Source organism: Rhamphochromis sp. 'chilingali' (genome assembly GCF_963969265.1).
Source record: "Rhamphochromis sp. 'chilingali' genome assembly, chromosome: 6".
Lineage (NCBI taxonomy): Eukaryota > Metazoa > Chordata > Actinopteri > Cichliformes > Cichlidae > Rhamphochromis > Rhamphochromis sp. 'chilingali'.
The window spans coordinates 22047296-22060183 of record NC_137933.1 but is presented as its reverse complement, the minus strand read 5'-3'; the positions used below and the strand labels follow the sequence as shown (position 1 = coordinate 22060183).

Genomic DNA, 12888 nt, shown 5'->3' with positions numbered 1-12888 from the left:
GAAAAAGAAGTCTGTCTAAAGTTTGCTTTACTCACCACTTGTGTCTTTTAGGATCTTACTCTAAACAATAATTAATATAAATGTTTTCTTACTTATCTAAAATGATAAACATAATGTGAGATCATTTTCCCAAGGGGCCACACCAATACACCGAACTCAGTTCTGCTCAATTTTATTTCTTTATAAGCCTATTGGTGCGGCCCTCTATAACCAGTTCCAGTTCCAGGCATCCTGGGAAACATTAATTGCCCATCCCTGAATAATTATTCCAAAATGAATCTAAAACTCAAACTCACCAGACAAGCTCTCCATGTGTCCACTAGATGGAGACTAAGAACCAAGAAAAATTCAAGATGCCGCAAAGAAAAAACATGTCTCCTTATGCTTAAATATCCGGGTATGAATTGTTCTTTTGTTCTGTCAGGTTCATTATTAATAGGGTTCTCTTTAAGCATCAGGTAAAAAAAAAAATACTACTACTAGCCCCTGAAGCATTCGCTATTGACTCAGTGGAGTTTTAACTCCCTTTCTGTCCCTCTTGGCTTCCCGTAGTCGTTCGCCAAAAAAAAAAAAGTTTTCGCGTGAAGCACAACCTGCTGAATGAAAAATGTCTCATTCCAACAGGTAAGAAACTTTTGGTGAATTTTACAGCCGCAACACTGTACACACTGTACAGCCGTGCGTGTATGAGTGGGGTCACCTTTATTTAACGCTGTCTTCTCAAGAGGAAACGTTTTTGCAACCTCACGTTTCGTTGCCATGACAACGTGTAACCGTGGGAGACGTTACCTTATTAAAAAAGTCACTTTTTTTTTAAAGCTTTCTGCGCTGTTTTTATGCGAGGAGTAGCTGATTTTTTACATTACTAGATACCGAATGTCTCCCTGCCGTTTCTGGGATATCACAGTTATTATTATTATTATAATTATATAATATAATTATATATATAATTATATAATTATTGTAGATTTCAACTAGCTATCGTTATTATCTAACTAGCACATTTGGTTACAAGCGTCAAGTGTTAGGATTGAGGCTCTGTGTTAGATTAACTGGCAGTATAATGACAGAGGTTACACACCGAGCAGGACAATAATTTAACATTCATTTTAATGACCCGGTTATTCAATACTTTAGAGTAGTCGATGTTGAATGCGTGTTTCATGCGGTTATAGTGACTATGTTTCTTGGCTCTTAACATTGTCCTCTTATTTTAAACCACCCGGCATTCCCTTTTAACTGCAGCCATTTTGACATGAAATAGTATTGTGTGCCAAAAAGTGATTACAGACGTTTCTGTGTGTTTTTTTTAAATGTCTAATGTCTGCTTATATTGGTAATTAGTAGTAGTAAACAGCATTTATGAATGGGTTCCATATAAAATAACGAAATGCCATGTTTTGTAAGTATCAAGGGCTGCTTAAAATATCTTTATAGAACTTTTATGTTATATTTGTTGAAATTTCTGCTGCCCTTTTGGTCAGATCTCTCTTTAAAAAAGACTTCTTTTTTTAGCTGGATATATAAAGTCACTTCGCAGTTTCTACTCGGCATTATCCATGTAAATGACCTGCTGAATTCTAATCGGTCAAACAACAATTTAAATGCTAGCACTTTTTTAGCAGGTGACATGAAACATAGATGCTACTAATAAGAAAAGCTTTAAATGATGTGATTAATAACACTTGTGTACTATTGTTGTCATATTGACTTATGTGAAACAGTCTGTGTAAAAGGGAGTAGTTTTAAGTGTCCTAAAACTTTATTTGGCCATAAAGAGGCCCACTGCTTCTTTTTTTTTTTAAAAAAACAGATGAATACTGTAGAAGCTGTTATGACATTAGTATTTGACAGGTGGGGCCATTTGTGTATTCCAATATGAATGTGACTTTTCTCCGGCTTCTCATCGATGTAAATTTGAGGTGTTCTTGTTTCTGCACTGGCCTACATTTTCCTACACGTCTGCCACCCTAGCTTCCCAAGGCTGAACCCAGCAAGGGCAGAGATTAGCTTTAACCAGGATTAAACCAATGAGAAAATTTGAATTTGTTGGCCCTTATCTCCTAGCAACATGTGGAGAGCCCTGAGCAAATGGCAGAATTTGATCTTTTGCTTCCTTTTGGCAAAGCGTGTTTTCTTGCCAATAGACACTTATCAAACATGACCATTGAACACAGCAGGATTTTTTTTTGAGGGGGGGGGCGGCTTTAAAATGATTTGTTTATAGGAAAGCTGCATGCATTTCTTGTTTGCAGTGAGGGAGCAGCAACTTAGTTGCACCTCCATTTTATTTGTCAGTCTTGTTGTCCATCAGCTGCCAGGTACAGTGTAATTTTACTGCCCTTTAGTTAGTCTGGTGTGTGCTTTAATGGCTTAATGTTGTTGGTGTAGTGCATTTAGACCAGAAGCTTTGATTATCTCTGCATAATATTAGGATTCACTCCATAACTTAGTAGATGGGATATTCGCATTCTAAACATGCAATTTCTTGCCTCATCAGGTAATGTAATTCCACGCTTCATTAGGACTGTGAAGTTTATCATTTGTCATCAAAGCCAAGCTGTCAATAAATGATTAAGTTTCACATGAGTAAAATGTAATATTGGGGCCCGAGCAAAACGGATGGCAGTGTACATTTTAATTGCAGTTAGGAAGATTTTGTTTTTGTTTGATTTTCAGGCGATATTTAAGCAGCTGCTCGTTACAGCTAGAGGCAGTCCCGCAGAGCTTGAGTCCAACTTATTCCTACAGTTTATGCAATTAAAGAAACATGAACTTCTAAAGGCCTCAAACAATAATTGAAATGTGTAACATGTTATTGGTCTGGGCAAACAGAGAGGGCTAAGTGTTTTTCTGTGTGCTTACCAACATTTTTCACTTACATGCAATCTCATCAACCTTTAGTATGCTACAGCTAATCTATACCAACTATTTCTAGTATTGGCTGACTACAGTTAATAGATAACTAAATCTGTTGTTTAGTCTATAAGATCACAAAAATCATTATGTATATCATTTCCCACAGCAAGGGGCTATTCTTGCTTTTTATGTTCAGCAGAGTCCTTGCTTCATATGATTGACACTGATGGGTTAGAAAAACTACATGTACATGATCATGAATAAATGAAAGAAGAGCTGTTTTAAGTAGAGAAAAGTAGGAAAAGGTTTTAAATGAACCCTTATGTGTCTTTTCTCTTTGCTTGTTATAGCATGCTTATATTTGGAAAACATTTGTATATTTAGTTAGTTATGTAAATAAGCTGAAATTGCTGTCTGACAGAATGATGGAGAGGTGGGACAAGTAGGGGCTTGACCTGGGGCTCTAATTACTACCTCCTGAACCTGGAGATGAGACCAAATTCAATATAAAAGGGTGTACTGATGTTTGCTCACCCGTCAGTGTGTCTGTGGTTGAAAACAGACTTGTTATTTGTGCCATCACTGCAATTCCTTCCTCACTGGCTCTAGTTAATAATTATGTGTATTTTCTTGGGTCAGTGCTATAGAGATTGGAAAGAAGATCCATACATAGATTTTGGTGGTACTCCAGCACTTTCTTAATCAAGTCAAGAAAAGGAAAATAAGGAGTCTAGCCTTCAGGGAGGTTTCAAAATTTCGCATTTTGTAAGTACTGATGTAGGGGTAGCTGGAAGGAAGACGTAGCCTTAATGGAAAACATTTTAGGTACACAGGTGGCACAGGGGCACACTTCTTCCCCACCACTGCAGAGTGGTTCAAATCCCAATTGTATTTCCAGCAATTTGGTCATGCAACAAACACAAGTGGCCATGCTTTGCAAGCCACTAAATGACCATGTCTTTGCCACTCCATTAGCAATTCTTCAGTGTTGTCAGTGGCTGTTTCACTAAAGAGCACAACCTCTCAGTGAATTTCCTCAATGGAGGCAATTTGTAGCTTTTGTCAGATGCATTTATGTTTTACATTTAAAAAAAATCTTGATGGGAGAGGTGGCGGTACAGTGCTTGTCTTTACTTTAATTCTCTTCGGTTCTTTTCTTTGCTCCTTTAAGGCCCTTAGTTTGGGTTTGTATTGTTGAATTGTTTTTGACTTTAAGTTTAAAAAAACAAACAGATTTAAGTAAGTCATGCATTTCAATTGAATTGTTAGAATCACAGGTATAGATATTCTAGATAGGCACACAAGGCTTAAAGCAATTCAAGACCTGTGTCTGTGACCCTTTTAAGGTCAGACCTCTCACCCTAACCTGAACATGAACTTGATATCCTATTTCCTTTGCATCAGAGATCTGGGGCCAAGGACCAGTCACCTCTGTCTGGGAGATACCTGAGGAGCTGAGACCCTCCTCCAGTCTCCTCAAGTCCTCAGTGATACACTCATCACATGCTGCTGTCTCCACAAATGAGCTATGATTGAGGTGACTGGAATTTCCAGAGGCTGTCACAATCATTTTTGATTGGAAAATAGACAGGAGAAAATGGGAGAGACAGGCCTGTTATGAGAGCCCTGTCAGGGCTAAAATAATGCATCAGAGTGAAGAGGTTAAAGACACCACTTCCTTGTTAATAATTAATTGCTGTGCGTGTGGTGGATCCACTTCATCGCTCCCAGTCATCACTTGATAATTGCTTTACATTTAATTTGGCTTTAGAGACTGTTTTTCAAGCTGGGTAAATTGTGCTTAAAGTGAATATGGGCTCAGACAGAGACAAGAGTTTTGGTCATAAACCATAAACCAGAAAAAAAGGCGACAACTTAGACTGGGAGAAGTAAAGTTTTAGTAATTCTGTACACTATTTGAACACCAGACTTTTGGAATTAAAGTCATTAGGAAACTTTTAAAAATGTCTACAGCATTAGTAGCTGAAGCTTAAAAAATAAACGTAATCGTTGACACTTGCTTGAAACTAGCAGTGATAATTTCTTGCGTTGGAGAATATTTATGTGTCTCTCAGCATTTCCTTATTTTTAAGCCTTCTTACCACGACACATGTAATGCCTTAGGGTTTAGAAACATGGTTGCCAAGGATTGATTGGGCTGTAATGATTAGGAATGATGGCAAACTGGATCATGAAGGAAAGCTATTACTTTTCTTGACTGACTAGAAGATGAAAAATAATCTTGTTATGATGTTGGGATTTTAAGATAAAACAATATAAAAATCACTTTGCTTTTTTTATTTGTTTTAGAAAAACCTGCTGTAATACCAATATTTGACAAATTTGACAGATTTTAGTATTTTAAAAAAATTGATTAGCCAAAGGATTACAGCTGCTCGTCAGTTAAGAATGAATTTTTTTTTATACGCATGCCAATTCAAGAAAGATTATGACTGCCTTCTCCTTCCTTCTGTAGATGACAAAAGGAGATGTTAGTGGACTAGATATGAACCTGAAGTCTGTGCGGACCAGTAGATGCACGTCGGAGAGGAATGTGCTAGATATGCGGCTGAAAAATGATGGAGACATCAGGGTATGTTGATCCTGTAACACGATCCCACTGACAAAGTAAAACCTAGTCTTTGATGACATCTGTTTTACACACTATGTGCAGCATTAGAAAACCAAACTCCACTTTGCTGCTGTATAGCCTCCTTCATTGGTTAATTTCACTGCTCACTTTTCTAAATCCAAAGCAGCCAGTGCTCAGTCTTGCGTGCACACAGATAACAATCAAGTTAATTAGACCTGAGATTGAGCGAACTGCAGCAGCAACTTAATCATTTGTAACTTGATTAAAAATACTATATTCTGCGGCTCCAGAGACTGGTGTGTTTTTTTTCCTTCAGAGGGCTTCACAACTTTGCAATTCAGGTCTTAAGTTAGGACATAATGTTTTTGAAAAACAACAGTGAAATGATCCTGAGGTCTTCAACACCTGCTCGGGGGAAATCCTCTGCTGTATATGACTGACGGTGAGCAGATGGATATTACAAATGTATTAATGTTTTCTAGTATTTTTGTGCCCATAGGAAATTTATAAATTTGAAAATAAATTGGGTCAAGGTGCCTTTGGAGTTGTTTATGAAGCCACCCACATAGAGACACAGACAAAATGGGCCATTAAGACGTTTTGCAGACCACCGGTGAGTGTGTTTGGCATCCCTCGAGGAAGCCTGTTTTTTAATGTGTTTAAAAAGTTGCACTAATAAGGGAAGTTTATATTTGGAGGGTAACAAATCCAGCTGTGATTTGACTTTCTGTTGCATTAGGCAGGAAGTTCGAAAGTAGAAATGGTGGATAACGAAATAAACCTTCTCAAACAAATGAATCATGCGCACATAATACATCTTGAGGCAGTCTACCGCTCGACCACGGTAAGCGTTGCTATCCTTTAAATCACAAACTCAAAATTAGCATAATTAAGTGAGTGGGTGAATGTAATGCATGTAACATATCACTGTGTCTATTGCTGCATGCCGCTCTGCATAAATATTACTGATGAACACACAAATTGACTGTATAGTAAGATGCATTTATCTTCTCGTTTCTAGATGATTTATTTGGTTACTGAGCTGTGCAAAGGGGGTGATCTGAGGGAGCTGTTGCAGCGGAAAAAGTTCTTCACAGAGGACGAGACGAGGGATATAATCTGTAGTTTAGCTGATGCTGTTGTGCACCTTCATAAAAGAGGTAACGTCATTTTCTAGATTGATCTAATCTATGCTAATTATACTGTCAAAAATGTAGTTCAGCCTGTGTTTTGAATGAATTGTGCTTCAGTTAATTTATACTGGTGCTATAATGCCATTATTGTATTCAAATTGTTTTTGCCCTCAATGATGTGATATTCCTTGCCATTAGGGCTTTCAGTCACTGTAGCAAGGTGTCTTATTTTGATAAAATGGCAGTAATGCCCAGCTGCCAGGAAATAAACATTTTAATTAAACCATTTATTTGGAAATGCTGTTTCCCCTTTGGTAAAATCTGAGGTTAGAGGTAATTTAGGACAGTTCTTGGTAATGAGGCATCATTTCATGTGGCTAATGACTAATGTAGAACAAACTAGGGAACAATACTAATTAACAGGAGTTTTTCACATGGAAAGTCCTTTTGTGGTGGTGTTCTTCGGCTTCATTTTTATTAATGATAGTAATGAGAATGAGCTCTCCAGAAACCTTTCTTTGTCAAATGACAAGTTGCATAACTTGGCTTAAATTTGTAGATCACATTTTTTCTGACGCCCCTTAATGTACCATCGGCACATTAAGGGGCGTCCACACAGGAAGTGATTCGCTTGTCGCTAGCGGACATACCAGGCTCTGATTGTCTAGGAAACACTCTAGTGCAGGGGTGGGCAATTATTGCTCCCCATGGGCCACATGAGAAACTGGGACTGTTGGGGTGGGCCACGCCAATAAGCTTCTGAAGATATAAAGTTAATATTGAGCAGAGTTTAGTTCATCTAACGGAGAGATTTCGCAGGTCTTTCCTCCCCACTGCTGTCAGACTCCATAATAAAGACTTTAACTGATCAAGCACACACATCCATACATATGCAATAATACTAAGTGCAATAATCCTTTCTGTCATCGTTGTATTTTTACTCAGTTGTATATAGTATTTGTATTTGTATTCTATTTTTATCTTATTGTATATTTATTTTATTTTATTCTACTGTATATAGTATTTTATTCTATTCTGTACAGTTGTGTACTGTATTTATTCTTATTGTATTCTAATTTTTGCCTCATAACTTTTGCACTGTCCACTTCCTGCTGTGACAAAACAAATTTCCCACATGTGGGACTAATAAAGGTTATCTTATCATATCTTATCTTATCTTATCTTATTGGTGCGACTGTCCAAAACTGTCCCAGTTTCTCATGTTGCCCCTTGGAAAAAGTAATTGCCCACTGCCTGCCTCGAATGAATTACCCCTCATATGTCAGTCAGTGGTATGCTTCTGTCTTATTGGTAGTCTCCTCAATCACTCGCTTTGAAGCTGAGAAAATTTTAACAAATAAGCTGCCCACTTCACCTCAGCAGTGGTCTCTGGTTCCCGCATCACTGGTAGTTGCTTGCTGTGTGGATCTGTGAACTGTATTGTTCCTTATTGTTCTTATTCCTTAATGGAATTAAATGCACCAAACCTTATATTGTGTAGTTTATAGTTCGAAATTAATTTCTTTGCACTAGTATTTCATTAAGTAACTAGAAAAAAAGCAGAACTAAGTAGTGTATTTAACAACTGGTACTTCTGTTTTAGTGTGTGTATAATTGTTACGTAACTGAAAAAAGAAATTGAGAGTTCAGGTGACAGAAAGCACTTTAAAGAAAAATAATTACCATACCAAAAAAATGTTAAATAGACAAAAGAAAAAAAAACATTTTCAGGTGTTTGTTTTGGGCACATCATTTGTTCTAACTTACCTTTCACACACCATCAGCACTGTTGCATTGTATAATTGGTTGCTTCAAATAGTGCACTGAATAGGACTGCCCAGGGCAAATTGTATTTTTCCTCCTGCCTTCCCTCTCTGTGCTAAGTTAACAAGGCCCTTCAGCCTGGTCTGCTGTAAGCAGGAAAAACATAACTGTGTTAGCATGTATGGAACATGTAATTTATTCTAGTGACTGACCATAAAGTTATACCTTGATGAAAGGCTACATATGTATTTTTCTCTTGTTCGCTTCTTCAATTCTTGGCTTATAATTCAACACAAGAAGTCAAAATATTAACATAAAGGTTTTGTCATGTTCCACTGGCCCAACCCATGAATCTGCTTAGTTAAGTTAGTATTTATAACTCCCTTTGGGGACATTTGCCCCCTGCTTTACTAGCATTAACTACTTAGAAAATGCAGGTAACCTCCAAAATGCAGCCACATTTTTGTTTTTGCCTTTTGCACAGGTAATATTACAATAATTATGTTGGGATTGATGTTTTATCTATGACTCATGAAAAGTTAAATAGTTATCACTGGTCTCATCATTAAGCAACCACTGGTCTACTTCTAATTTAAAAAAAAAAAATGATTGAGATATTTATTGCAGCACCTAATCCTGTAAATATATATAAAAATATTTGAAGCTTTTATGTCCGTGTAAAATTTCCTGTTTCTTCACATCCTACAGATATTGTACACAGGGACTTGAAACTTGAGAACATTCTTGTGAAAAATTCTCCTGATAAGGATGGTGACAAAATCGATGTCAAGGTAAAATGTTGAACCAAACTGAGAGCTTTCCATAAATGCATCTTATCCATTCTCTGCCACACTGAGAAAAAGCCTCAAATAGGCGCCTTCTCCTCGCCCACTGTCTCCTCTATAGTTAATAAAGGCTTTAAATACTATCTCATTATGATAGTCTCCCTCTGGTCTTCCTTTATAGTCCACCTTTACAAATGGAGTCTAAACTGCGTCTTTAAACAGATGACATGCTGAGCACAGCATGTTGCTTGTATTGATGGCGAGCCAGACAAAGCAGATACCTGGTGTATGAGTTAAAACAAGGCCAGGATTGTCTTTGTCTTTGGCTGCACATACACTAACACACTTATAGTACATGTTGTTAGAAAGTTTTGTCATAGCAGAGCATAAATTGTTTTTCAGAGTAGTTTCTTTTTTTTAAACTTTGCAAGTATTGCGATTTTTTTTTCCCCTAGAAAAATTCTGTATAGTGTCGGCTTGTATTGATGTTACTTGCCTAGCTCCTTACTGAAGCACCTTTAAGAAAGAATCTAATATGGATTTTGTCAGCATGACTGAATCATGTTTATTTGTGACACCTTTTTCCTAAGTGCTGTTCTCCACCTAGGTGGCAGACTTTGGATTATCGGTGAAGACAGGTGGTGTCGGGATCGAAAACATAATGACACACGCCTGTGGGACCCTTATCTATATGGGTAAGATATTTGGATCTTCTGCAGCATGCTAGTTGACCAACACGATGACAGTGCGGATGAACAGAGTAGCAGAGATCACTCCTGTTTTTGATTCTACCACTGAGGGCGCCAAAGTATTTTTATGACATTTTTAAGTTTAAATACAGACTGCAAAATTCATAAATGGACTGTAAAATGCTGTTTTTGTTTTTATATAAAAAGTATATTGTTAAATGTTATGACTAAATATGCTATTATATACTTATATCTACAATGCAGTGTAAAAGCTATTAGTCCTTGTGAAAAAACCAGTAAAGTGGTCATGCTTTCAAAAGTAATATTTATCTTTTAACTTAACGGGATACAAACTGTGGTGTCCCTATGCCTTTAAAAAGTACCGATTCTTCTACAGGCAGATTTTCACTTTAACTGTTTGTAAAAGTTGGAATAAAGTTATTGCCAGTCTTTCAGTGAATTTATGCTTCCTCAGCTGCCACTTTCTCTTTGGTAATCCTTGACTTACTCTGTGATACTAAGATCAGCGTTTTCTGGGATTGTGTCCCTTCATTCCTTTTATTATCAAAGATATTAGGAGAATTTTTATCTTTAGAACTTTGGTTGTACGTTTGAGGTACTCAGTCTGGGACAAATTAAATTTATTCTTGATGATGTTTAATGCCAGGACTTCTCAGGTCCTTGTTAACACTCAGACGACTAAACCGCCTCCTCTTGGAGCCAAATATTTCAGGTTATGACTTGTCCCAAAGCACCTGCTCTTCCATTTCTGTACCCCACATCTCGTGTTTTTCTGCATACGTGAGTTAACTTGGCTTTGTCTTTACATCAGAGGATTGGCTATTTGGCTGGAAGTCTTCCATGACGGCAATGCTGGAAAATCCTCAGATTGTAATGTTAACTTAATGCATCAATTGTTTGCTGCACTCTATTTCCTTGGCTTGCCTCTTTGTTTTGAACCGTAACCGTTTCTGTGTGGTTCTACAGATGATCTTGGACTACACGTCCAGAAAAACCTGTTTGCCACAAAATGTTGGCCTGTGAGAGACCAAGCATTGCAGGCTGACCACCTTCTGTCTTCCTGCTGAGGCTCATTTTGTTTCACGGTTAAAGATTTTTAGCTCGAACTGTCACTGTTTCAGAATCCTTACCTTTTTATTATGTCAGGGTATCAGCCACTTTAATCCTTCCTACACAGCTGTTTCTGTTACAGTTAATGGTTTTGGTTTAGCCACGTTAATGATTTGATTCATTAGCACCTGTTTGGTATAATTGTTCAATTATGTGCTGGGCTATATGCCTGCAAATTCCTTCTGTCATTTTGTTACTTTCTCAGCATATAAATATGTCTCTGGAGTGTTTCATGGTTGCACAAAGGATGTTTTGTAGATCCAGCATATAATTTAAAATACATTACAAAAGATATAAATCATTATATATTAAAAATATATAATAATATATTCAAAAGATGAGCCTCCTCCACCTTTATGTATTCATCTCTAACTTTTATGGCTCATTACTACCTCTAACTGTGGTTTTGCACTTTCACCTTGTGTGTCACTCAGCTTGCATGTGTATGTGTCCTTGCAAATATGGTGACAAAACATAACACACACATTATTATAGTGTTAACTTATTGAAATGGGGCTCAGCAGCGCTGCTGGTGCTAAAAAACATCATTTAACAAAGTGGTTTTCCACCACAAATTTCTGTAGCTCATGCAGACCAAGTCATACATTTGTGCATTTGTGTTGTTGCCAGCCCCTGAAATGATGAGCGGTCGAGGTTATACCCAGTGGTGCGACGTGTGGAGCATAGGAGTCATTATGTATATGTTGTAAGTAGGCGCACACGTACTATTTTTATACATGTACACGATTCATGAGTGTACATGTCTGAGGTATGTGTCCCTGTAGACTGTGTGGAGAACCTCCATTTGTCTCCAAAACAAGGAAAAACCTACTTAAGAAGATAATGAACACTGGAGTCAAATTTTCTCAACCCATCTGGGCCTCAGTCAGTGATGCAGGTAACACTTCATGATCTTAATCACATTCTTATGGTAATATAAAGTAGCAGCGCAAATGCTTCATATGTGCAGTTTTACTGGGCAGGTTGGTATTACGAACACTCACTGATCGTCTTGAGTCTGTCTCAACAGCTAAAAATCTTTTGACTTGCCTACTGAAGGTGGACCCCGCATACCGAATGTCTGCTAATCAGCTACTAGAGAACCCCTGGATTACAGTAAGGCACTTTCAGCATTCATGAACTTCAGATAAGTCGCATGAAGAGCTCTTATAGTGCGCTTTGTCAAACAGGGTGACTCTACTATGCCTGTTGTACCACCCAATGTGCTGGAGATGATGCGTCAGTACCTGGAGCAGGAAGAAAGTAATAATGAAGATTAAATTAAATCTTCCAAGTCATCACTTGATCATTTTGATTTTGATTTGATCACTTTATTAGTACTGTTGCTATCATTTGATAAGCTGTAGTTTAATATGCTGATTACTATATTTGAGTTCTCCTGATATATAATTGAGCAGACATGCAGGTCACAGTATAAATGGATCTGGAAAAGTTGCCAAATAAGGCCAAGGCAGTGATATTGACTTAGTAATGTAATATTTAAATGTGAGGCATTTGTTTTCATTTAGCATAGACTATAAAGAAACAGATGACAGTGATAAACCAAAGGCATGTGAATCTACCTAATGTAGATGTTGCTAAAAAAACTTCCAAAACAGGAAATAAGACTTCAGAAGTTTCACCCTTCATCACTTCTGAGGCAAACCTGGACTCAGTCCCGGTCCACCCGGCATTTTCAGCAGAAACTAACAGCAACTGCATGAGACACAGCAGCTCTGACATATCTTCCACATCCACTAAACTGGTAATGTGTTTCTCTTTAGCACAGCTCTCTCAACATTTTCACATTACTTGCCTATGTATGTGTTTTAGGACCCCAAATGTGTGTTTCTTAAGGTCTCTTATTATCTACTTAAGTGCTATATGTGATTAATGTAGGTTTTGTATCACTCACTATTAAACACCCCACTTTC

At 37.5% G+C, this 12888-nt stretch overlaps 1 protein-coding gene across 3 annotated transcripts in view; it reads left to right on the top strand.

Moving 5' to 3' along the window:
• The first annotated feature begins 554 nt into the window (after positions 1–554).
• Positions 555–12888, top strand: part of stk33 (serine/threonine kinase 33) — a 15100-nt gene continuing 2766 nt past the window's right edge. The window contains exons 1-13 of one of the 3 annotated variants that reach the window (XM_080884230.1): positions 555–624; positions 4264–4396; positions 5336–5452; positions 5952–6065; positions 6192–6296; positions 6474–6612; positions 9058–9140; positions 9742–9829; positions 11585–11660; positions 11740–11852; positions 11985–12070; positions 12145–12217; positions 12574–12719. In XM_080884230.1, coding sequence (XP_080740356.1) covers positions 4388–4396; positions 5336–5452; positions 5952–6065; positions 6192–6296; positions 6474–6612; positions 9058–9140; positions 9742–9829; positions 11585–11660; positions 11740–11852; positions 11985–12070; positions 12145–12217; positions 12574–12719 — 1149 coding nt within the window. In that variant the 5' untranslated portion in view covers positions 555–624; positions 4264–4387. The remainder of the gene's footprint in view (positions 625–4263; positions 4397–5335; positions 5453–5951; positions 6066–6191; positions 6297–6473; positions 6613–9057; positions 9141–9741; positions 9830–11584; positions 11661–11739; positions 11853–11984; positions 12071–12144; positions 12218–12573; positions 12720–12888) is intronic. The other 2 variants (XM_080884229.1, XM_080884231.1) reach the window with 2 other exon arrangements.